At 38.8% G+C, this 26,986-nt stretch overlaps 1 protein-coding gene across 1 annotated transcript in view; it reads left to right on the forward strand.

Annotated features, from left to right (window-relative positions):
- The window catches only part of LOC107084244 (Krueppel-like factor 7), a 58,469-nt gene that overhangs the window by 24,269 nt on the left and 7,214 nt on the right, over positions 1–26,986 (forward strand). Inside the window, exons 2-3 of the mRNA XM_015373990.1 lie at positions 5,606–6,212; positions 21,859–21,982. Of these exons, the coding sequence (XP_015229476.1) occupies positions 5,606–6,212; positions 21,859–21,982 (731 nt within the window). The remainder of the gene's footprint in view (positions 1–5,605; positions 6,213–21,858; positions 21,983–26,986) is intronic.

Here is a 26,986-nt window from a genome sequence, read left to right on the forward strand (position 1 = left end):
TTGACATTTTCTTTTGTTTTTTTGTTGACCAAAACATTAATACCGATGATTAATGTAATAATTTCAAGAGGGCCAGCATAAAAAAATAGTTTTTAAAAAAAAGTTAGTGACTGAGAGAGAAAACGGGAGTGACATGCAGGAAAACAACAGAGAGTTGGAACAGTGATTTTGATATGGACGGTTGTTGAAGTCTTGGATTAAGATAGGGCTTTGCGTTTAGTTGCAGCTTTTTGGTTCACTAACTATAAGGATGGCATTTCTTAAGGATCCTGGGATGCTTTTAAAGTGGATAAGAGAAATTTGAAAAATATTCAGGAAAGAACTGGAGGTTGATGTGAAGCTTAAATTGTAGAGTGCTTCTGTTTCAGATGATGGTGCAAAGCAAATGGTTACTAGCTTCTGTAGTACCAAAGGCGTAGTCAAACGTGGTAATAACACTCTATGTTCTTTATCAGGTGTTTCATTTATTAATGGTTTTAACAGAAGGTTCAGAGGAATTTACGCTGTGTTATTTATTGAGATGGTGGGGTTTTACATTGGTTTTGGGCTGGAAATAGGCAGATCTGATACAGACGGGTGGAGTTGTCAGCTATTCCTTTAAGAATATACTAAGTCATTTCTTGTAACAGCAGTGGATGATTGATTTGAAAATCATGTTCATTAAACTAATTTATATTTATTAGCTAATAATTGGTTATACCATCTGTACCAGACTTGCAGCAACCTGTGTTTCCCCGCTATGTGTTTGCTGCTGTGGTCATATTAGCTAAAAACTCTATGGCTCAGAGTTTGATGCTGTTGGCTAGAGGTCTGGATGCTTCTGACCTTTAAGGTGTAATGCCTCCATATTTCTCACCATCACTGCCCTCTCATGAGCTCAAACCGGCTGATGGTTCAACCACAAAACAAAATTCCAGATGTTCCCGACCACCCATCAATGTTTCCTTCCATTATATAATGTTAAGGTAGTTATTAAAGTAAACTCCTGACATCGCCACATAGATATGGGTTTTAGCTTGCTATAAATAAGAGTACTGCCATGTGCTACTAAATTATATTTGTGTAAAAATAAGCCTGCTTGATTCATAATAACTCAGAACCACTTGGAATGTCCTGCTGCAAAATCGAATCAATATCACATCTTCAACACTTTTTTCTTAGCTGTTACTATTGAAACAAACAAATGTGATCGACTTGTGGTCTACTGTTAGCTAGAACTAACACCATTAGCAAATATATTTAGAAAAACAAAGACAGCTGGCTACTATCCACCGTGCTGTGAAACTGGCTACTGTATGAAGCGAACTGTGGCTGCAGTGCTCTGCTCTTCTCACAGTAATGAAGAAAATCTAATCCAATATTGTCAACTTATACTTGAGGACTTTTCAGATCCCCTCCAGAAACTCTTTCCCCCCTAAAAAGTAACATGAGATAAACCTAATTTCTTTTCTCTGTTTTTTTGTCAAGTTTAGCGACAACGCGAAAGCAGAAATCTTTATACCGTTACTCTGTTGACTGACAGGTGTAAACTCACAGCATAGGGGGAAATTAGAAAATGTATGTATCATGCAAATAGGGCAAATAAAATGCTGCAAGAAATATTGGACCAGACCCTCCATAAAAACAGGAATTTAGATAAATTGAGTAGCATTCAGCATGGACATGAATCAATCTGTTACCAACAACCTGCTGTAAACTGTTAAAGAAAGCAGTTTGAGAAAGTAGTAGTTCATAGTCTTCCTAAAATGACCAGCATTTATGCAGTTTTTAGAACATTTAGTTTTCATGCATAATTTTGGAGCATTCGATGTAAAAGCAGATTTGGCATTGAGAAAATTCAGGATGTGACATATAGAGAAAAATGTTCTATTTTCCATAAACCATTAATCTGAGCAGGCAAATAGAAACCTACTGTATTTAATCCGAAATTATGCAACTTAACAAAGAAGGCACTGCAGGGAATCATAAGTCATCTCTTAAAAGATGCGACAGCATCCCACCCCCCCAGCCTCCACATTTAACAATAGTGCTGCATCACCCCCTCCTGCTCAGGGGCCTCTTAAAAGTCTTGCCCTTTTCAACCCTTTCTACTATGAGCTTCAAATATTATTCATAGCACCTTGTCTCCATCATGGCATCTGTAAAAACCAAACACGATCGTCCTAAAATTAATGAGCCGTATCCTCCCCATTACATTTATCTGTTTAGTGGTGTTTTGGGCCCTCCTTTAGGGCATATGCATGCTCCTCTGTTCATATTTATAACTCAGGCTTTTTATTAGCGACATGGTGGGGTGCTAACAGTTGGGAGGCAGCGGGAGCTTTGATGGTGATGGCAGGCGGTTCGGAGTGGGCCAAATGTGAAGGGAGGAGATGGGGGGGAGAGAATCAGCTGCCAGAATGAGGAAAGAATAAGATGGCGAAGTGAGTGAAAGAATGGAAGCAACTAAAACAGAATGGGTTGAAGGAAGTGGATCAGGTTTTCTGCTGAGATTATTGCTAAAAATGATAATGTCATCACTCCATTTGCCTAATTGTTTTTCTTTCTTTTGTTGTCTTTCCTTAAGTTTTTCGTTTCTTGTGTCTTTTTTATTGCCATCTTTCCTTTTGACTACCATTCACTCCTTGTGAGATTATATTTTGTTCTTTATATATCTTTCCTTCCATTTATCTTACCTGTCTTTCATCTTTGTGCCTTTTCATTGTTGGCCTTTCCTGCTTTTTTCTTACTTCTGCCATTCCTTAATTATGTCTTTTTTTCTTTCTTTCTTGTCTGTCTTTTTTTCTTTTATCATTCCCTACCTCCCTTGTCTGCAATTTCTGCTACTGTACTCCTTCAGTCTTGTGGTCTGTGTCTTTACATGCTCCTTTACCAATTCCAATTTCTTTATTTTCCTTTGAATTCTGAGACATTTAGAACTTCTGTCATTTTTGTCCCATATCATCCATTGGTATTAATGAATTGAACCTGCCTGGTGGCATTGTGTCAACAATAAAGTCAGAACAACATTCTTTATGTTTGAAAAGTTCATTTAACAGAACTTTGAAAAATCTATGCAGGTCCACAAAGAAGGTTTGAATTATTGATAGATTACCAATGTGTAAAGGCGGTTCCAAAACATCAACAGTTTTTGCGCGTTTTTTTCAGTAGATCATCATCTACTACTGAATTTATTATTCAACATTTAAAGAGTAAACTCACCCAATACTATCCACTTGAGAGCTAAAGCCAGAGGTTTTGACATACTTGTCAATTTTCTGAGTTAGATTATTCATCAACCCTACCATACAATGGAGATCCCCTTCCCTTTGCTGCAGGAGACGGCTGCGTTGGATCAGCCACTGGATTTTTCTCAGCTTATCTTGGCTGCTATAAAGGACTTATCCTGAAAGCCCTTTAGGAAATGAACCCTGGCTTTGTGCAGAGCCAACAACTGTTGGCTGTCCTGATCGGCGCTTGTCCAAAATGGACATAATCCATCCACATTCCTTTATCTTCGCTATTGTGCCACGCTTTTGGCACTTGATTATTTGCCTACACACATAGATGCAAGATGCCCACTTGACGCCATGAGAGCGGCAAGAAGACATGTTTATGCATGTGCGTAGGTGTTCCCACGAACATGCAGACAAGAGCTGCATAATTGCACATGGAGTGTGGTAATTACTCACACATTGAGTTGCCAGATTATAAGCATACACTGTTAAACTTCCATAATTGCAGCCATATAGAGTATAACGTACCCTCATCACTGCCCACCAGGCAAACAGGAACTGCTGATCAACTGCATGACCTTCTCTCCAACAATATTAATGGCACCACCTGGGGGAGAAGTGAGGGGGAAGGGGGTTGATGGAGTGATGGAAAGAAAGACAGAAAAGACAGAGGGAAGAAAAGGGTGCATGATAAGCCTGTCATACCTGCCACCTACTCACCTAAAATCTCTTTTATCCTTACCATGTCAGTGTCTCTTATTCCGCATGCACACTGGGTTATAAGTACAGTGCCTGCCTGAATGTATGCATGCTGTGTCACACATGACATCCTAACCCATCGCCATGGGTTCGCAACCTAACATTTAGCATCCGCGAGCACGAGGCCCCGCGGTTCGCCCGCTGACAGGATCCTGTTACGCCAAATGTCACGGTTCCAAAACGGATTTGCCCCCCCACTGTGAAAATGAAGTTGAGACCTTCCTTCTCTACGCCAGCCTTACCTTGTCCCTTCCATCACACCTTTTCCCTTCACACGTCTCTCACTTATCTCCTGTCCTGTTTTCTGCTTCCCTTAAACTACCTCAAGCACTCACAGGGTTGGTTTGCAGTCTTCAGCTATTTGCTGAAGAAATTCCTCTTTGACTTGCCGGTTTTTTGAAGATAATTAGTCGACACCTGCTGTAGAGAAGGACAAAGGAAACTGTGGGATTCAGGAATTTGATCCAAGTTGAAGGGTAAAGAAGTGATGTGAAGGGTTGGAAGATATGTAAGTTAATGAGGCAGATTTGTTTTTACTTTACCTCTATGAAGCTAAGTCTATATATTTTACTCCTTGTCATGTTTCCACACCATCAGTACCTATTTTAGCTCTAATGCACACATAAAGGAGCAATAGTCCATTTTTTTTATTGCCATTTCATTATCTTGAACCTACAAAAACAATTCTGTGGAGAAAAGAAGTGAGAGTAGAGTGTGTTCTGATGTACTAAACAGGTTTTTAATTTGAAGGCCTGTTTTGTTCCTGGAAAGAAATAGCTTCGAGGAGGAAATGTGGCTCCCTTAGCAACAGACACCCCTCCTATTTTTAGAAGGCGCAAACAAGGAAAGAGACGAGTTCGGGAGTGGGATCCTAAGCGTCTCTGATGTGTTCAGTCTGTGCAGTCTTATTCCTGATAATGGGACCAGCTACTCTTGTCTGTCAGTGCCTATTTACACACAAACCAAGAGGAAAGTTGCACGCACCCAGCGGAGCTGCTAGCCTCCATCTCAGCTGTCAGAATGGGTTAGTGGGTACAAGCGAAACACAACCATCCCTGGGATCAAACCGCCGCAGTTTCCGTTCAAACATAATAGCTTCATCCTTGGACACGGAGCGTCTCTTTTCCCGCGCCAGGCCTTCGCTGCTTAGGCTCTTACCAGCTTGTTGTGAAGTAATAGACTTCTCAGGATGCCAGTTCCCAGGAATAGAGGATGAAGGTCTTTTATTTGCTCTCCATAGAGAGAGGTGTTTGGAGTAATAGGGATGAAGCAGACCGTAACTACAGCTGAATAAATCTCCCTATCTTTACCCTGGGGAAGCTGGCTTGACAGAGCTCTGGAAAATGTTGCTCAGTGGGAGTTTTGCACAGTTTGGGAGTACCTCCTCTGCTAACAACTCTTCTCTGCAGCATTTGCAATCAATCAGGGTTTAATCAGCCATTTTGCTGGAATATTCAGGTAATCATGGCTGTCATAGTGCGTGTGACAGCTGTGCAGAGCATGCCGGCTCAGTTTCTTTTTAATGTTGAACCATAATGGATGATCAGATGTCTGATGAAATGGCTAAGTGGGATGTGAGGGAAACTTACCTGATCTGAAAGCAATTTTGTTTTTATGTCTCTTTGCTGCAGACCTGCCTAGAGTTGGAGCGTTATCTGCAGACTGAGCCCAAACGTCTATCAGAGCTCTTTGATCAGGACCTCGACGGCCTCCTCACGCCCGCCTACTTGAAAGAGGACGGCGAAGAAGACCTCTCCGAGGCCTTGCTCCCTAGTCTCCCTGAACCTCCAAGCCCTCCCTCGGTGACCATGTGTCCAATGAGACTGAACTTAGCTGTGACAAAAGACCTCAAGCCTAAAGGGCAGGGTCCAGAAAATTCAGAAGGAACAGAAGGGGTCCACCAGGCACAGCTGAGCGCCGTCACCTCTTTAACTCCCCCGTCTTCTCCGGAGCTGGGCCGACACCTTAACAAACCCAGCCAGACGCTTACAGCCTCCGCAGATGGGACACTTACCCTGAAGCTAGTGGCCAGGAAGGTGGGTCTCAGTGCAGCTCGGCTAGTGGCCGGGCACACGCTTCCAGTCCAGGTGAAGGATGAAGAGGAAGGGGCGGCGTGCCTGATTGGGGCCGGGGAACTACCGGACAACAAGAAGAGGATCCACCGCTGCCAGTTTAATGGCTGCAGAAAGGTGTACACCAAGAGTTCCCACCTTAAAGCCCACCAGAGGACACACACAGGTGAGGGAATACGTTGTGGTGTTTATGGCTCCTGAACATTTAATCTTTTATAAGGAGTTTGTTTTCAGGAAATGGGATATATGGATTTTTTAAATCCATATATAGATTTGAATCTATAGATTTTGTACCTTTTAAAATTTCTAAGAGAAGCCTTTTTACAAAAATGTGAGCAGTGTCTTTGGAGTGAATTTTTTCCCGACATTGTTGGAAGCAATCAGATAAGGAGAGAACACATTTTGCCCATGAAAATATTATTTAAATAATGGTGTTAACTTCTGACAAAATACACCAGGGGTTGGCTATTCCAGTTCCTGATGGCCAGTATCCTGCAACTTTTAAATTTACCCTAGGTCCAACACACCTGATTCAAATGGCTAAGTTACCTACGGTGAATCTAAAAGTTCACCTTGAACTGGACAATTCCAGCCCTCAGGTACTGGAATTGTCCACTCCTGGTATACACTAGTGTTAAATGAATTCAACCCTAAAGGGTGTTGAACGTAACATAAGAGTTTAAACTCTGTTGAATAACGTTTCAATGTCTTTAAGTGTCATTTCAACTCGAACAAGTGTGGACCAACATAGACAATGGCCATAACTGCCGTGTTGCTGCCTGTGAATGGGCTGAACAGTTACTGCCACTAAATGGCGACCGAAATATGGCATGCAGTTACAGATCGGGACATGCATAACGTTGAGCCACGCCCCCTCAACATTGAGCCACACTACAGTAAGAAGTTACTCAAATGTATTAATTTGAATTCCATAGGAGTTGAACTAACTCTTCAAAATTTGCTGTGTAGCTCTCTACCTTTGATTTACAAGAAAGTTTTCACCCCACATTACTACCCTGACATAAACTAAAATGTAATTTAAAATCACAAAACTACCGCCTATAAAGTTATTATTTTAAGTATAAATGCAGATTTTACAGTGCAACAGATATCAACATTTCCATAATTGCATTTTAAGAAAAATCTTCAAAATCCATTATTTATTCATATGTATGGCAGTTCCCCCAACTTTGGAAACCACTGTTGTCTGACTTTAAAAGACATATTCAAATCTCCCAAAATTGAATTTTATGTTCTTTTGTCCCATTTTTCCTATTTTGAAGAATTCTGAAGTGAAATTCTTTCCTTTGGATTTCCTTTTTTTGTTATGGATTTTCTTTCTATTTCATAAATCTACTCAGATTAAATAAAGCATTTTTTTTATTTAGACTGCTGCTATTGTGCTGCTCTGATAAAATATGAATTCATCAAAACTTTTATGTGTTTTCCGGTTGATTTCCAACCAAGGATGCCTATAACGGTTGCAGATGCTCTGTGCAACAAACACACATGCAGTTGGCGCTGTAAAACGAAAGAAAAAAAATTTGCAATGAAAGATGAAAAAAAAACGTGAATGACTTTCACAGAAGCCTCTGCCTTTATCGCCCTCTAAGTAAATCTCCACGCCATACTGGAGCAGGTCCTCCTTGTCAAGGTTCCTCTCAAGAAAAAAAAAAAAAGGAGGGGGGAGGCGTAGAAGCTATAACTCTCCCGCTCCTCCATCTCAATCCCGAACCACTCAGACCTCTGTCAGGGAGCTGTCCTCCGACTGAGTAACCGCGCAGTGATGGATGGATTGACCTGGATAGGCCACCATTTCCAGCTTTATTCCAAGCACCTGGAATAAACCAAAATCCAAGCTGCAGCTTGATGTTTGGAGAGGGTCTGATGATAGGATAATTTTTAACACCAAAAGAATGTGTTAGAACGAGCCAGAAGGATGACTATCAAGGTTGCTGGTATTAATTAGCAGTTTTTAAGCACATTTTTCACACTAAACATGACCAAGGTTTTTATATTAAGCTCTTAAGGTGAAGGTGAGGGAGCCTTATTTCACATTCTATGTGAAATAATTGAGATTCGTAGGTCCTCCTAAAGGGAGGCGTGCAGGGGGGTTAATTTGATGATTATTGACATTTGATACGTTTAGCGTTTCCTTTCAACCAGAGGGATACAGAAACCAACGTCCATCACGCTAAATACACTTACAGCTGCTCAAATTAGATTCCTCTTCCCCCCTGCCATCTAAACTGATCAACTGCTCCGCTGATGGATCACCCAGGCTGCTCCCAGCACGACGCTACATACGCAGACTTCTATTTCCATATGTGTGAGTTTGAAAGAAAACTCCCCCCAAAGAATCAACTTGTCAACCTTTGCCTGCTGGTGATAATAGAAACATGATGCACGTGTGATCACACCCCCACTGGTGTGTCGGCATTGGCTTGACTGCAGCAACAGGCCACAGACGTGGCGTCATTGATTCCTCCCAGTGTGGTACGTCTACAGCTGCTGGGATCACCCCTGCTGCCTACTGGGATGGCGATGGGAGACTAATTCTGTTGCTGTCCAGTTGCAAACCAATGCAAACAAGAAAAAGTGACTTAAATATGGATTTCATTTTTCTTGCTTAATTTTTTTTGCCAATCTGAACATTATATCATATAATGTTTGATTATAAACATATAATCATATTTCTCTTGTATCTGGTTTCAAGCCAAACCAAGGTTTTGAACGAGCTGAGCTGCTGCTCAGAAATTAAGCTACGTCTTCAAAGAAATTATATTTTTGACAAAAAACTAGTTAGGTGGGAGAATCTGTCACCCAGACAGCTATCATTCACCCATCAAATATTTTTAGGAAGGGGCTTTAATTAGATGAGCAGTTTTGATTGGAATGGATAAAAAAAAAATGTCAAATAAAGCATGGCAGTGGCAGCATCATGCTGCGCTGAACAAATGGCTGTGTGTCTTGATGACATAAAGTAGATAGCTACAAGTTTAACACCTCCCCGCCAGTAAAACGCACGCTTACACTCCCACCCATTCCCTATAGAAGATACAAACGCTGAGCTTTAGCGAATATTTCACCTCCCTTTTCTTTAAAAACCAACGCTCAAAACCAAAATATTGCACACTCACCGGCTGTCCTACTGTACTGTTTAGCTAATGTATCCAGGTCCGATAATGCAAACCAAAAGTTAAGCTTACCAGTTAAGAAAAAAGCAGCAAAGTGAGGGTGCCATCTGCGATCCTTTAGCTTCCTTAAGTCTGCACCAAAACTCAAGTTTGACTGATGTTCACTCTGGTTTCTCTTCTTTCTGTCATAGCAATGCTGGCATCTTAACCAGAACATTTGCATATTTTGGACCACTTAGATTTCTAAAAACAAATATATACAAATATACACTGAAAAAACTATTTACAAATGAATAAAAATGTCTTAAACTAAGTGTATTTACCCTTAATTTGAGAAGGTAAATGAGATAGTTTGCCAATGGAATTAGTATTTTTAGTCTTAAAATAAGATAATTAGATAATATGCACTTGAAATTAGACTATGCAGTTGTGCTTTCTTATTTTGAGTGTAAATTATCCTGTTCCATTGGCAAAATTTCTCTTTTACCTCCTTAATTCAAGAACAAATGCACTTATTTTAAGAAAAAATGACTTTCCCAGTGTAGCCTATGTTTTTTAATAAACAGAAGTATTATATATACAATAATAACAATGAATATAAAATAATTTCGCACCCCTCTAGATAATCTGTAGATTTATTTTAGAAAAATGTTTTTTTATGAGAAAGTTTCAGCTTTGACATTCCCCTTCCAGCAGGCTATCTCCTCTCAACTCAATTGAGTTAAGTGTATTTATTTAAATTCATCTGGAAAAACAATCTAGCAATAAGTAAAACTTTCTTAAATGAAGTGTATTTACCATTGATTTGAGTAGGTAAATGAGATAGTTTGCCAATGGAATCAGGATTTTTACTCTTAAAATAAGATAATTAAATAATATTCACTTGAAATAAGACAATGCAATTGTGTTTTCTTCTTTTAAATCTAAATTGTCTTGTTCCATTGGCAAAATGTCTCTTTTATCTCCTCAATTCAAGAACAAATGCACTTATTTTAAGAAAAAATGACTTATAATCTCAATGCATTTTACTGCAACAATTAATTCACATCATTCAGTGAGATATATCCAAAGTTTTTTATCTGAGAAAGAACAGCTGTCATCCTGAAAAGGTGGATTAAATGTATGCTAATGCTAGACAGTGCATTGGGTTTGCAGCAATATGGTAGAGCCTAAAATATGTGTTATAAGTCTTGAAGCAGGACCCCAATGTTTGGCGTATTTCCACATTTTTGGTCTTGATAGCTACGAAGTGGATTATAATAAAGCTCTTATTATGGAAGCTTCAAGATTTCCTCTCTGCTAACTTTATTTTTCACACTAGTGAAGGTCTTCTGCCAGCCTTAGCTAAGCATATGCAAGTAAATTATAGATCTATTTGATAAACTCTGTGCTCACTTTGCTTTTGCCACCAGCAACGATCTCATGCCAACCTTAGCTTAGCATATGCAAGCAAATCAAACTATAAGGTTAAGCAGAACATCGATTGTGTTTTACAGAATATAAAAGTCGTTTTACTTGTGGTTGGGTTCTAAAAATGTCAGTTTGTTCTAAAAATTGGTTTAAATCCTTATAGTAGGTCCCAAAAAAGAACAATAAAAAACTTTCTGGCAAGATTTCCCACTTGATTTAAAAATATCCAAATGCTAATGTATTATTTTTCTGGGCTTTACAGCACACCAAAAAGAACAAAAAAAAGGTAGAATGATGAAGGAGAAACTGTAGACGTGGTATGAAAAAAAAAAAAAAAGAAAAAAAAAGGAACCACGGCAGAAGAGATAGGAACACAGTGAAACAAAGAGAAGATGAAGACTGAAAATGGGGGAGGTACAGTACAGAGAGCCTCTTTGGGAGCCTGCAACAGTGCCATGGGCTCCCTCATTCACAGAGCCATTATCCTGACAAGTTTAAAGATGTCATTACTCAAATCCTCTTTTTCTTAGTTGTTATTTCCATAAATTACCAAACGGGGGGAAAAGGCTACGATTTAATCTGGAATTAGACGAGCTGAGTGGAAATGACAGTGCCCTGTAGAGCTTTTTTTGTGAATAGGCTTATGGCAGATAAGGAATGGTACAATTAGATTTTGAGCAGGGGTGAAAAAAATGAAGACTGTTGGCTTGTTCTGCCTTCTGTCTTCTTTGTTAATACCTCTGCTTATATCCCATTTTGCCCTGTTTAAATTATTTATCTTTGGAATACCTCCATCCTACGTTTATTCGTCTTCTCATATTCTGCCTCTCAGCTCTGTACCCTACATGTTTTTTTAGGTATATTAAATGTCTGTAAATAAATAAGCTTTGGTTTTATTAATAGGAGTCAAGTGAAGTCCAGATTTTTTTCTTTTAAAAAGTATACACCAAGATAAAATAAATAGGGAAAAGAAAGCAGCTCTTATGGTTTCATGGTATTTATAAAGCTGGTGATCTGAAAGTTCATCTGATCTTATATGACAAATTCCCTGGAAGATCCACTTACAATTTCGTACCTCATTCAATCGACTTTTCTTTATCTATTCTGCTGTTTGTATGTCTGTTTCCACCTTAAGAAGAGCGGCGATGGCAAAGATTAGGATTTTGTGAATGCTGTCTTCAGATGGACTAAACTGTTTGTAGTTATAAGTAGGAATAAGCCTGTAGAAAAACAGTTGAATTTGAAACTGGACAATGACCCTTAAAGTAACAGTTTTGTATCTTCCAAACAGTTTTGGAGGGCGACAGTGGCGTTGGATGTAAGAGTTTGCCCTGAAATCAAAGGATTGATGATTCAAGCCCAGGCTCTGACTTTCATTGTTGTTGTGACCTTGGGCAAGACTATTCAAGACACTTCATTGTCTACTGATGGTGGTCAGAGGGCCCGGTGGCGCCAGTGTACTGCAGCCCCGCCTCTGTCAGTGAGCCCCAAGGCAGCTGTGGCTACAATGTAGCTTACCACCATCAGTGTTTGTGAATGGGTGAATGACTGAATGTAGTGTAAAAGGCTTTGGTAAAGTCTCCTGACTTTAAAAAAGGTGCTATATAAGTACAGGCGATTTACCACCAAAGCTATAATTGCGTTGTTAAGTTAAAAGTAATGTCAAGACATTGAATGGCCTTTTCCATTGGCTCTAAATCTGTGCACCTCATTTCGGTTTGTCTTTACTGCCATTTTTCATTACAATTCTTGGTGAGTTTCTCCAGACAAGACACCTACCCTCTTTATATGTGATTAAACAAAAGGCAAATGAAGACCTTCTGCAAAAGTTTGTGGCCTTTAGTCGGACTCACATTTATACTGAGGGATACGAGTTGGATAAGGTGACCAAATTTCTGAAATCAAAGCTGAGAACATTTCCAGCTCATCAAGATGAAATTAAGAAATGGGGACAGTAATGGTTTCATTTATATTTACAAGTGTATTGATGTCTAAACAACAAAAATCATGTCTAAAAATCAGGAATATGTCTTTTAACACTGGTTAACACAAGATCAATAAAATTAATAAATCGATAGTAGTTTTTATAGAAAACTAGAACTGTGACTCTTGGTTGGGAGTGAGAGTGGATGGGTCAAGAACTCTGCCTCCCCCTAAAGGGAGAATTACATGAGGAAAAGAAAAACCAAAAAAGTAAATACAAACATCTGGTCCATTCAATCTTCTGTCTTCTTCCCTCTAAACAATCTTTTCTTTCTAGGCCCCCTTCTGTCTCCTGTCTGCTCTCGGCTTTTCTCTTCTATATGGATTTTTCTTCCTTCTCTTAAACTGTTCTTCCCATCAGTGTTCCAGTTTTCCTCCACTCTCATTCAGTCTTCTTTCTGTCTTCCTATCTTCTTTCTCTCTCCTCTTCTAACAGTCTTACACTATTCTAAAACAGAGACATCAATAAATATCACATCCAAAATCATTATAATGTACAACAGGAAAACATATTATTATTATCTCATCTGATTAAATACCAGAAATGGCAATTAATATTTATTTTGGATAATATTTGGAGCTAAAGGAAAAACAGCATAATAAATGAACATTAGATAGGTAGTTGTTTCTTACTCTATCATGTTCTGATCATGCAGATCGTGTCTGAGTTTTCCTGTTACCGGCTCCTATTTTTCATGAGAAATGTTCTTATATCCAAACTGAGTGGTAGAAAAGCACACCTATGATCATAAATGAAAACAGAAAAACAACTTTCAATAACGAAATTTCTAAAATATAAACTAAAAGTCACAAAAACATCTTTAAATTAGCCTGTTTTGATCCTTGTATAACCATCGTACCAGATTAGCTCCATAGAATCATGAATTTACCAGCAGTAAACAGTTGTCTTACTTTTTGAAAATATTTTCTAAAATGGACATGAAGCAAACAGTTATCACATGATCAACTCAATCCAAATAAAACGAATCGATTAAGACACTCAGCATAAGGTGGGGCAGCTCCCCATCAGTGGTGTTGAGTTGTGATACCGAACTTCCGCTTTTACTTCTTCGTCTGTTTAAAAAGTGGTGCGCTCTTTTTCTTCTTTGTGTTTAAATTGCAGCTGAGATCCATAAGGATCATTACAGTCCAACAAGCTTGGCACTCTTTTAATCATTTTAATATTAACAGGAGCTCAAAATGCTACCGTATCATCTGCTTCTGCCCGCAACGTGCTCATGCGCTTTTTTACCATAATAACAGTCTACCAGCAACATTTCCCCCTCATTCATAAAACGGTCAAATCGGGGACATTTCAGGGGTCAGCTTTAGCTTGAGACAGGTGGTCCAAAACGGGGACTGTCCCTGGAAATCAGGGACGTCTGGTCACCCTGGAGTTGGATGACATGAGTGTAAGCTAATGCTACCTAATAGTGGTTATATGAACAATAAGTCCAGAGCATAGCGATATAATGGTACAAGGTGTTCGTTTTTTTTTTTTTATTGATGCTGCATATCCAGTGTTTCCAACCCCTAACCAATCAGATGCCAGCAGTCTGCTAACATCAAAGCTTTTAGCAAGACTCAACAAACAGCTACCAAGCAGGTAATGAAATAGTAATGGTTTCTAATCGAAAAGGCTTTAGAAAGAGTCGAGTTGACCAAAAAATTCAATTCAGAACCTGCGGAAAGATTTGAAAATTGAAAGAATTTTAGCCAAAAGTTAAATTCCTCCTGACTAGTAGGTGGCACCATCGCTGCCCTCGTTCCAACCTTCAATTTATACTGATTGCTAGGTCAGCTAAATACCAAACTAAAATATTAGCTAACAGTAACTGTCGTTAATGAGTAGCTGCTACGGTGTTGACAACTTACCAAAAACACATGTAATTTTTTTCAAAATAACTAATTTGCAGAAGAACCAACAACCAATCATTATATATATATTAGGGCTGCAACTAACGATTATTTTAAAAATCGATGAATCAGACGATTATTTTTTCGATTAATCGATGAATCGGACAAAAATATTTTTTATATTAACCTCTTTATTCCAAAATAAACATTTTAGACAGAACAAACAAGCACNACAGCATAATAAATTAACATTAGATAGGTAGTTGTCTCTTAATCTATCATGTTCTGATCATGCAGATCGTGTCTGAGTTTTCCTGTTACCGGCTCCTGTTTTTCATGAGAAATGTTCTTATATCCAAACTGAGTGGTAGAAAAGCACACCTATGATCATAAATCAAAACCGTAAAACAGAAAAACAACTTTTAATAACTAACTTTCTAAAATATAAACAAAAATTCACAAAAACATCTTTAAATCAGCATTGTTTAATCCCTGGATAACCAACGTACCAGATTAGCTCCTTAGAATCACAAATTTACCAGCAGTAAACCGTGGTCTTGTCTTACTTCTTTTTAATATTTTCTAAACTGGACATGAAGCAAACATTTATCACATGATCAACTCAATCCAAATAAAACGAATGTAATGCAGAGAGGAAGCAAGCCCTTAGCTCTATAGTGGAGGTATAAGGATCAAGCAACACCTTTGCTCTGTTTCACAACTTAAACTATTCCTAATGGTGCAAAATATTTTAATGTCGACATTGTCATTATAACCAGAAGTAAATATTTGTATATATTTTATAAATATATAAATGTATTAAACAATTATTTATATAGTACTTTTACTTTTCAGTATAAATAATAACTTCATTCTGCTCAGATTGTTTTATACATCTCAAAATAAATTGTTTTGGTGAAAAAGTTAAAGCAGTGACCGTCATTGTTTACAGATGTTTTAGTTGAGTTGGACTGAACTTATGCTATCACAGGTTTAAGAAAATTATTTAGTAATAAACTGTAGAGGTCAAACTGGTGGGGATATTTTTGATTTCAGTTATGATTTCTTTCTGATTTTTTATAATTTATTTATTAAATTTCCTATTTATTTTAGTTTAGTTTTTGGATTTTATTTATTTAAACATAAGTTTGTTCTGTAATGTAAGTACATATATCATGGTGACGCCATTTAATGTTTACCTCCGATGATAACCTGCTGCTGCAAAAAAGACTAAGTGAACACCATCGGGACAAAGCTTGCCGTATCTTGCTTTATATTATCATAGACATATAATCTTTTTTTTTTTTTGTCATGACTTTGCAATCATAACATTTTTCTGTTGTTAAAGATGTAACTATATCCTTGTTTTAACAAATACATTGTGTTATATTATATGAATCTATCACATACTCTGTAAAGTCCTGCAACAACTGTGACAAAACTTATGATTTTTCCCCATTAACTTGTTTTTCTTTTTTCTCACTGATCCCAGAGCATACAGTCCCATCCCAGTCCATAAAACGCTCACCAAGAGCGTTCTGTAATGACCTCAGAGGCTCGGATGCCCCTCCTCGGCCCCAGCTAATGGAGGGAATGTAATTAAGTTCCAGTGCTGGCACCTGAGAGGCTGGAGAGAGCCTGGCGTGCACGCCGTGACTCGTGCTTGCACACATGAGCATTCGGAAGTAACAGATTACACATAATGGGATTACAGTGACTCAGGGAAACACCCAGTTATCAGATTACACAGGAGAAATGTGTTTTGGATGGAGATTGCACATATGTTGTTTCCCAGTATGAATAAAAAAACAGATGGAGTTTTTTTTTTCTTTTTTCTGAGGAACAAATTAACACTTTCCATAAATAATCCACTTTATTTTATAATCTTCATTTAGAGTTTTTGTAGAAAGTAATCCAAAATTAACAGTAATATAATCTGATTATATTTTCTGAGTTCAGGCTAATCTTCTGGATTAGATTAAACTGTCATTCAGACTGTATGCTATTAAGTAGCCTCCCCAGTCTGAAGAGGGTAACGGTGAGCATGAGCAGGCTCTATCCGCCTGAATGTGTGATCGTTTTCTTATGGTAGACTAGAGATGTGGTGGTGGAGGAGGGGGGGTTTGTTGCCAGGCAACGGGACTAGTGTATCGTTGGAGGAGTCGGTAGCTGAGTGGCTATGTACTGCTGCAGGGTTCGGTCTCCCAGCTCCCGCCCCTCTCCTCCTCCACCACCACTATCACCACCAAGCAACTGCCTCCGCTCTCTGCCAGCTCGCTCCGTAATTGGCCGCTGGCATGGCGGCGTGGCCGGTGCCAGATCCAGCCAGCTGCACTGACTGCTGCCTCCTCATGTTTCACCACCCCACCCCCAGAGCTCCTGTATCCTTCCACACACATGTACAGATGCAGGGACCTCCCCCCCACCCCACAGCCATTGCTAGGCAACACATACAGGCATCCCTTCCTCCTGGGAATTTCATTGGCCAGAGCAGGAATGGCCCTAACCTGCTTTGGGTTTACAGGGAAATAAGGTATTGCATTAGGATGGGAACAACAGATGCATGGCAGGGGTCTAGACTAACTGCTGAGAACAAACCTAATGAAACATGCTTTACGCTTTGAAAATGCTGGTATTTATCTAAAACTTAAAAACGTACAAATGAGGAAACAAGCAGAAACTTTCATTCTGTTGTTTTTTTTTACCCTGCCGCTGTGCCTCAAATTACTGTCTTGCTCAAGATAAGATCATAAATAAAAAGTTGATATTTTCCTCTGGAAATCTTTCTTAAGTAGCCAAACCAGTTGTACCATCATTTACTGAAAATTGTCCAGGTCCTGAGGCACCAAACCAAGCCCAGATCTTCACGCTACCACTACTATTTAGCAGCCGATTTGGCCTCCAATCTAACCTCTGTCTTGCTGCTTCATGAAAAATGACCTTAACTGAGACCAGGAAGGATTGTGGTGCTTTGTATTCTTTCAATAAGCTTCTTTTTTTCCCTTTCATTTTGTCCTGTTTGCCAATATACCACTAAGACTTGATGTCCCTGTGTTGGATAATAGCCCAACAGATTTGCTTTCATAAGTAGACCATCATGGGTGTTGCTTTGAGTTTCCACTTCATAAGCATGTGGGAAGCTTTAAGTGACTTTGAAAAAATAAAATAAAATCATTGGCCATGGAGAAAGAAAGGGAGGTGAGAAAGGGAGACGGGATAAAAAGCCTGTTCATGCTGTTTGAGTGCGAAAGTAATTTCTTTCCTGTAGTTTTTCCACAATGTGTTGATCGTGGCGATATCTAAATATCTCTAAATATTTACATTTGTGAACCCTCGCCAACAGGACCTGGTCGTCGCTCGCCAATGTTTTACGTACAGATCCATCTGCATAGTTACAAATTGTCCTAGGTTCTCCATGGAGAATTTCTGTCCACACTGAATCTACGCGGAACCCCAAAATGACGTAATTTGGCTGCACAGATGCGTCAAGCATAAATCAAGCTTAAGTGCTATCTGAATAATGCTGGCCCTTAGGAAGGAATTAGGACCAGGAAGCACGATGCTTCCTAGCTCCAATGTGTTTAGCATAGGGACCTCCTGATGTTTCTAGCTCCCTGCTAGTAGTTTTACTATCCATGATATAGAATATAGGCACAGCCCAAATCAAGCTGTTTAACAATGATGCATGACTTCATGTACTCTCTGTGACTCATCCTAATTTCCTCACCTTCATATTTTTTTGTTTCATAGCGGAGAGCTTTAACTTTTTACTACATTTGTATAACTACTTTCTTTTTAATATTTTTTTTCAGAAGGCTGTAGTTCTAATTTGATCAGCATCTTTTGTGTCCGCTGCATAATGGCGTAAGTAAGGCTACGTTAACAGTGCAGGGCTTAATGCTCAATTCAGATTCTTTTGTGAAATTTTTTGCGTTACTGTTCATATTTCCAAATATATGTGACTTGTATGTAATCTGTGTGAACTGCAGTCATACAACGCAACTGTCCCACATACGCAGTAGGGATGCAATGACGTCACAGGCCAGCGTGCTCTATGTTTACGGAAGTAAACATGGATGGTAGTGCCGGCGCGCATCTAGCAGTCTTTCCAACAACAAAAACTCAATGTTTTGAAATGGTTAAACATAAATTCTGCTCTCCGTATCATCGTCTGCCATGGTTGTTGTTTTTCTTGCCGCTTCTGCGTAGCAAGACCCAGAATAGTGACTTTTGTCGGGTATTAATGACGTTAAGGTCGGATGAATCCGAGCTGGCCGTTCAGTCACGGGTCGCATTTGAAAAAATCTGGTTCATATCAGATTCAGGACAACATAGCCAAATGGCCTAGGTCTGATTGGAAAAAGTCGGATCTGTGTTGTTCAGACTGCCATGAAAAGATCAGATCCAGGTCGCATGTGGGCCAAAAAATCTGATTTTGGGTAACTTCAGGCTGCAGTGTGAACGTAGCCTAAGAGGGCTGCCTAGATTTGGCACAGCAGTTCGGAGCTCCTTTCCTACTGAGTTTTCTGGACAAACTCAGTCCTTTAGCTTCACCTTGTGGTTAGATTCACAGGTGCATTATAAAGACAAATAGTAGATCACTAAAATGGTCGTTCTTTAAACGATTTAATATCTTATTTCTTAAATAAAAGGTCATTCTATTTTGCATGTGTTTGTAAGCATATAGCAAAGGTCGTACTAATCATAAACAAACATGGCATAACCACTTAAATGAAGAAAGATTTTTGGCATTTCACAGTGGGATACTGAAGATGGATCTTTTATCACTTGGAATTCCTCACCTCCTCAACAGTTGAACCCCCTGCCCCCTTTATTTCACACCTTTCTACAATCTCTGAGTCCTGCTAATTAAGTGCTCCTCACCATGGCTTCTGGCTGATAGAAAGTCCTTGAACTGAGCAGATGTTGAAAGATCTGTTTCATCCTTTGATTTGCTGTGGCCTTCTTTGCATTTTATGTCAATTGCTGAAGACAAACCCTTGTCTCTGCAAACAGATTTTTTTTTCCATTTTCTTTTATTCTAGCATCCCTTCACATTAATATTGGCTTTAAATAAGCGCTGTCTTTGAACAGGCACTCATTCTAATCTTGACCGGCTTTGGAAAGCAGTTGATCCATCGATTGTGTCCCTTTTCATGATCACATTCAATGAATTAAGCCAGCCCTGGTGTCGAAAGCACTCAAGCTGTGCCGGTCAGTGTGTCTGGATTCAAGCAGATGGGATGTGACTGATGCAGGTGACATCTTCGGAGCTGGACGCAGCTGCTGTATTGTGGCTTCCTTGCCATAATGTGACTGGCCTAATTATCGCCACCCCCTCTCCTCCTTCTTCTTCTCCTCCTTTTCCTGCCAGCATATCTGCAGCTTCCCCTGCCTTAATCCACTTCTGCGGCACTTCTCTCCTACTCACGCTCATCTTACCTTCTCTTCCTCTAATGCCCCACCTTCCCTTCTCTCGCTCCACTTCTTGCAACCCCTTCACTCCTCTGCTGCATGTTCAGCAAGATCGAAGACCAGTGGGAGCTTCTCCATTCCAGTTAAGCATTTTGTTGCTCTCTTTTTGGTCTCTTTATAAAGAAAACACTGACAAGAAAGTATTGGGATTTTTGCTGCAGGAAATGTATATTATAGAAAATATAAACTTAGCAGAAAATCTACTTTTTCGATTATATCTTTGCTGTAATAATGCTTCTTTGGAATAAATCTAAGGCAGTTAAAAAAAAAATCTCCTTAAATGAGGCTACGTTTGAGAAGAAAATCTGTTAAAAATATTTTACTGTGCCTTTGACTAAGTTTCATGTAGGAAGGTGGAAGATTTTCACAATTCATTTATTTGACAGCTGGGCTCTAGACAATCTGGCACCACCCTCCCATCATGCTGGTCATCAGCTAGGTCACATGCTGCTATGGGATGGCATTTCGTGGTGTGTTTGATTTAGTTAAGAGCTGGCAAGTCAGAGTGATGTAATCTCAGAGGTGACAGTGTCTAGTTTCTTTTGGATGCTCATACAGTAAATGGCTAAAAAACAGTTGCATTACATTTGTCCCTTGGTAGCGGTGTGACACAGAACTGTTGGTTCTACTGGATATATAATTGGTGCAAATTGGTCATTCAGAGTGGTTCCATCAGGTGCATTGCGTTGTGTTTTTGAAGTGTCACAAATGCGCTGGCAATCGCTGTGTCTGTGAGCACTATCTAGAACATATTGGACCATTCGGGCAGAGGAAGTCAGCTGATGAAAAGCACAAAAGATCCGGTCAAGTTTCTTAGTAAAAAATTAACTGTGGGTTCTTTGGGTCACATTTTTCGGACTTTTATGTAATAAAAATTCTGCTCATACATAAACATGAAAAAAATCTAAATATTTGATCTCACCTACCGATTATAGATTCCAAGAAAAGGTTATTTGATAAAGATCGGGCGTACAAAACCCAGGTAGCAGTTCTCGGTTAAACACTTTCCTGCTTTATTGTTCAACTCAAAGCCTACAAATGTTCTACTGTAGCGTAGCGATACTATCCTGGCATGATCTGAGTCCAACCTTGGAGAGGCACTTCAGTCTGAAGCACTCCTGGTGGGGTAGGGTGCATGGCAGGAAGCACGGGGCAGCACTTAGCACACTGCTCCTTCATCCAGTGGCACCAAGGGGTAAGGCTCCATCCATACAAAGACAGGTTCTAGGCTTAAACGTGAAAATACTTTACCAAATCAATGTATCTTCCACCCATTGCCAAAAATATCTTTGAACTAGCTCGCAAGGTGAAAATATTTCAAAATCCGGCTATCACATTTCCATGGATACTGTTTCTCTGCAACTTTTTCTGAGATGCATGCGTCGGCACGCCTCTAGACAGACCCATGCACCACACTAAGAAAATTACAACTGTGGCGCTGCACAGTGTTGTGTGCATTCTCAATTTCCTTCCTGGAAATTGTGTCTGTCATTTCTTTGTAGTGCCCCCAACAGATCTGGCATAATTTTGCTTTCTTTTCAACTGTTTTTAGTACATTTAAGTGTAGGCAAAGATGATAATTTTTACAAATGAGGTTTGTTAAAGAGGGGGTGGAGCTACGACGCAATAAAAAAAAAGACAGTTGGCGTTTACGCTCTGAAACATAAAATGGCTTAAAGAGTTTGGATATTGGATTGCCACTAGTTGGAGAATCACGAATACACTGCTTCCACCAAAAGCTGTCTCTAACTGGCAGAGAGAAATTAGCAAATTTTTATTTGTGGGGAGCCCAAAAACTTAAATCTTCACTTTAAGGAGGAAAAAAATTCAGCTTTACAAAAACATATCAGTTATCAGGTGTGGTGTTTACCAGCACAGACTAAATAAGAATATGAAGGGTTATAAGTGGTGCTCATGTGTTTTTTCTTCTTCTTTACTTTGATGCTCCAGGTGAGAAGCCGTACAAGTGCTCATGGGAGGGATGCGAGTGGCGATTTGCCAGGAGCGACGAGCTGACAAGGCACTATCGCAAACACACCGGTGCCAAGCCTTTTAAGTGCAACCACTGTGACAGGTCTGTCAAAACAAAACTCTTCCTCCTAACACGCCATCTGATGTTTTTCTCCCATTTTCCTGCCTTAAGTTTAAAAGTATATATTTTCAGGTAGAATCCAGAGGGCTCTGTTTTTATATGTTTATGTGGAGTTTATTAATACTGGAACTAGCTTTCACACAAATGGCTATGAGATATCAAAAGGACTGGGGTCATGTAAGTGTAGTTTTTTAGAGATCAGATTTAGAAGTTTTTATCAAAATTTGAAAATATGGTTACATTTTTCAAGAAAACAGTCAATAGGTTGGCCATTTTCTGACACTCTTATATCAGGGTAAGAGGAATTTGGTGCCCTCTCCAGCAGTCTATGGGCGAAAGGTGGGGTGTAACCTCAAAAGGTCGCCAGTCCATCTCAGGACGATATGTAGGCCTATTCCAAATTTGATGAATCATTGTTCCTCGTCTTCAACTGTAAAAACAATATCATTAGTAGTATGGGTTTAAGAAAAGATCAATTATAACAAACATTGTGATATTTCAGTAGACAGTATTTTTAATTAGACAATATATATTTATATCAAATATGGTCGAATGGACCTCAAATGTAAAAAAAAAAGGAAAATATCAATCTTACTTTTATTAAAAGTACACCTCCAGCTACCAGTTTGAAGCTAAGCGCCATTGAGGCTATTATTCAGCAAAGATCTCTTGAAGTTTTCCAGACCATTATTATCGTAAAATTTTAAATATATATCATCATTTTAAAGGTATTGGTATATAATGGTCTAAATTGTATTATGAAACATATTGTATCCCCAAACTCTTGGCCCTAGTTGGTAGAAAGCAAAGCTAACCCTTTGCTGAATTTAGATGAGATACTTCGTCCATCTGGACAAAAAGAAACATAGAGGATGTGTGTCAAAACAGGGACTACAAACTTCTAAAAAAAACTACAAATATAAAGGTTACACAAAAATAGTGAGCTGATAAAGTTCTACATTATTAAATTCATGATGCCAAGAGGGGAACAATAGAAAGTTTCACAAAAAGTACACGTCAAGTAATAATGTATTTTTTTAAACCGGCTGTGCCTATAACTTTCGTCACAGAAGGGATAGAGGGACACTATATAGCTGTTGGTCTCTAGTTCCAAATAGATCTGTCAGGTGGTCCCTTTGCTGAAGCAAGTATCCTGCGTCCTTTCCTGACCTCCTACCTTGCTGCCTGCCCTATTTGGACACCACTTATCATGGTGACCGCTGAAGATTCCTGCTTAGCCTAAAGGGCCCTTACTGATATTGCCAAATTCTGGCAGACCAATAGCCGTACAACCATGTACAACAATACTCACAGCTGAGGGAAAGGCACCAATCAACATAAAAGTTATGTTTTTAGACTGTGGAAGGAAGTAGGAGTACAATCTGGGTTTTCAACGTTTTTTTCATTGGCTGTTATCGTACTAAAGTGGGAAAAATTCAGACCGACCAAACACAGCCCAATTTTCAACAACTATTTCTGGACTTAATCAAGACTATGAAGGACCTACCATATTAAACCTAAAAACCAACGTCTAAATGACGTCTGTTGTTTGAGGGGAGTACCTTCTTCTCCATAACAACTTCTACAAACAGTGTCGCAGTTTTGTTTAAACTGTGCCAGCATACAGCTGTTAAGTTAAAGTTCTTCACAAGACAGAAACCCAAATTCATATCAATGAAACAGAATCCAGTTCAGTCAAGTTTTACTACAAACCACTTCAAACTAATACTTCTAACAACCCCCAGTTCAATGGGGGAGTGTTGGCCTAGTGGGTTAGAGCAGTGCGCTTGTGCTCTGAGAAGGCTGCAAGTACCCAGTTCGATGCCTCTACTCAGACAAGACCCTTAACCCCATACTGCTCCCCGGGCACCGCACGATGGCAGCTCACTGCTCCCCAAGGGGAGGGATTAAATGCAGAGGAAGATTCCTCCAAAGTGATGCAGAGGAAGATTCCTCCAAAGTGAGATCAATAAAGTCCAATTATTATTATCTGATTTGGTCCAGTTACCCAGAGTTCAATTGTGGCATGAATAAGTTAAAATCACTTAAAGATTTAATAGGATTTGTTAAAAAGTGATCTTATTCAGGAAGCTGACTGCATTGTGATTGACTGTGCAGCAATTCCTCATCCTTAAGCAAGCTTGTGCAGGCAATTTAAAGGAGCAAATGCTACTTCACAGGAAAAAAAAACCTCTCGCAGAATCATGTTCAGTTATAAACAGTCTGGGACAGAAGAAACAGACAGACAAAAACTCTCCAGTAGTACTTTATACGTACAGAACACATGTGAAACACAAAGTGGACCCAGTAACATCTGTCAGTTCTTTCTTTTAAGAAAAAGACATCTAGAACACCGTGCATTCAGAATAACTAGATAAGTGAAAAGAAAATGGCCCTATTAACGTCTATGTCCAGTAGAGACAGGAGGATGGACTAGGTGTACTTAAAAAAAAAATATATATATATATATATATATATGCCTTTCATTATAATAATTATTATTCCAGTATTTCTATATATTGAAGAAAAGTGTTTCCTTTCTACATATTTAAAATACAAATAAAAACAATTGTTTATACATTGACCTCAAGACAGAGATGTTAACATTTATTAATTTTTTTTTTTAACTTGATAAAAGAATAGATATGACTAAAGTATATCTTTTTTAAGCCTTATATAAAATTATATACATATAACATTAAAATCTACAAAATTATGTTGCGATTAATATTCTCTCTTTATTTTACTCTTTTTAAATAAATAACTCATTTTAAACAGTTTTTTTATTAGCATAATTTCAGTTTTATTTTCATGTAAATGATACCCATTGATCTTTATTTATTCATAGGTACAAAAAAGAATAAAGATGTCATTCGTTTGTCAAATGTGGCATAAACAATATACTAGATGTGTGCTTTAAAATACAGTGACAGGGTGGAAATTGAACACAAAAGAGGAAGTTCCTGAATATGGGACCTCTTAAATCATGCATGGATTCATTATAAAAGGACAAAAAGAAATCCCTTCTCACCTAGGGTACTTTCCCTAATGTCGATAAGAATGGGGGGTCTTTGAGTGTGTGTTAATGAACAGCAGGCCAGACAGCGTCAACTAAATCAGGTCCCAGCTGGATAGACTGTAAGTACAGTATCCCCCCCACCCCTGCAGGCACATCCCTAATTCTGGCCCACCTCTGTCATGTGTCAGAAGGTGTCCAGCCTTTCCCGCCTGAAGACCCAAAATCACAAATGCGCCCTGCTGAGATTAAAGAAGAGTGGAAACAGTAGAGACACACACACACACAAAAAGAAGTCGGGGTGAAGATTAAAGATTGAAAGGGGTGTTGTGGGGTGAAACACACCCACGATGTGCCAGCTGGTGTCGTGCCCCCAAGTCGTGACTCATACTTTGCCATCTGTCTCCCAGAGTGCTCACACACACGCCTGGTGACACACAAAAACACGGATGAATGTCTCCTTGGCGCTTTGTTCATTCCTCGAGTGTTTATGAATAAACAGGACAGTAAGACGTTTGACACGGGTTTGGCCTTTCTGGCAACATAAAAAAAAAAACACCTGTCTAAAAAACTATCAACAGCTAGAGACAACATTGCATTTTTTGCTCTACATTTCAACTCATTCATATGTTAAAGGTATCCATGACTAGTTGCACTTTTTTTTCACCTGTGCAATGCATGCTGGATGATGTGGTTACAGTAGGTCCTACTGGATGGAAACTTACAGAATAAACAATAGAATTTATTATTTTTTTTATTGTTTTTGCATTTGACTGGTGTAAATGTAGACAATGCCATACTTCCTCAAAGTTTTTTATGAGCCATCTTTAAAAAAATTAACTAATATGTTCAGCTTCCCATCCACGTTTAACTATATTGGCTAGAGCTAAGACCATTAGCAGAAGCTAATATAAAATCAAAATTAAAGCAGAAGATAATTAATTATTGTTTCAAGTGATGGTAATGCATCGCTCTGTCAATGCAACACATCGATCTAGTATATATGTTAAAATCTTTTACAATGCTAACAGTAAATGAAGCTCTTTGTAGCATAGCTCTCAATCTGGATTAGCATCTCCTTGCTACTGCTGCTGACTCATCTAATGGCCAGCTGTATTTTTATGAATTTTCAATCTTTTATAGACCAGTTCAAAAAAAATGTTATGTCTTTGACAAACTCAAATATTTGACATACAAGTCAAGGTAAAATCCTTGGTATTTGAAAGACTTGACTAAATAAAATTTTAAGTCTTTGGAAAGAGACTGTGAAAGACGCTTCTATTTCCACTCTAAAAGACCTATGATTTTATTTTCAATTATTTTTCAAAGCTTTAAAGTTGGATTTCTACAGTATTTGTCTTTCAGAGATTTTACAATGGACTTGGACATGACTTTCAAACGCTTATTGTATTCGGATTTATCTTTCAAAGACATAAAATTGGAATTGGAATTGTCTTTCAAATATTTTAAGTTTGACTTGAATTTGTCTTTCAAAGACTTAATACTTGCCTTAGAACTGGCTATACCTTGGTTGGACTTGGACTTGTCTTTCAAAGACTTAAGATCTGATTTGGACTTGTGTTTCAAAGATCTGCCTTAGAATCATCTGCAAAGACTAACATTTCGCTTCCTCTTTTTCCTCTTAAATTGGATTTGGACTATTCTTTGAAATACTCTAGAAGGGAGGAAAGTATTTTGACTTGCTATCAGAGACAGGTTTTGTAGACAAAAATAAAAAAATTGTAAACATTCTAGACTTTAGGGTCACTTATGCTATAACTTATTTTAATTGTGTCCACACCTGCTCCAAATTAGCTGATCACTCCACTCATTTTTCTGTCTCCCATATACAGTTGTGGTCAAAAGTGTACATACACTTGTAAAAAATCATAATGTTATGGCTGTCTTGAGTCTTCAATAAGTTCTACAACTCTTATTTTTCTGTGATAGAGTGATCGGAACACATACAT

Source organism: Cyprinodon variegatus, unplaced genomic scaffold (genome assembly GCF_000732505.1).
Source record: "Cyprinodon variegatus isolate N-32 unplaced genomic scaffold, C_variegatus-1.0 Scaffold95, whole genome shotgun sequence".
Classification (NCBI taxonomy): Eukaryota; Metazoa; Chordata; class Actinopteri; order Cyprinodontiformes; family Cyprinodontidae; genus Cyprinodon; species Cyprinodon variegatus.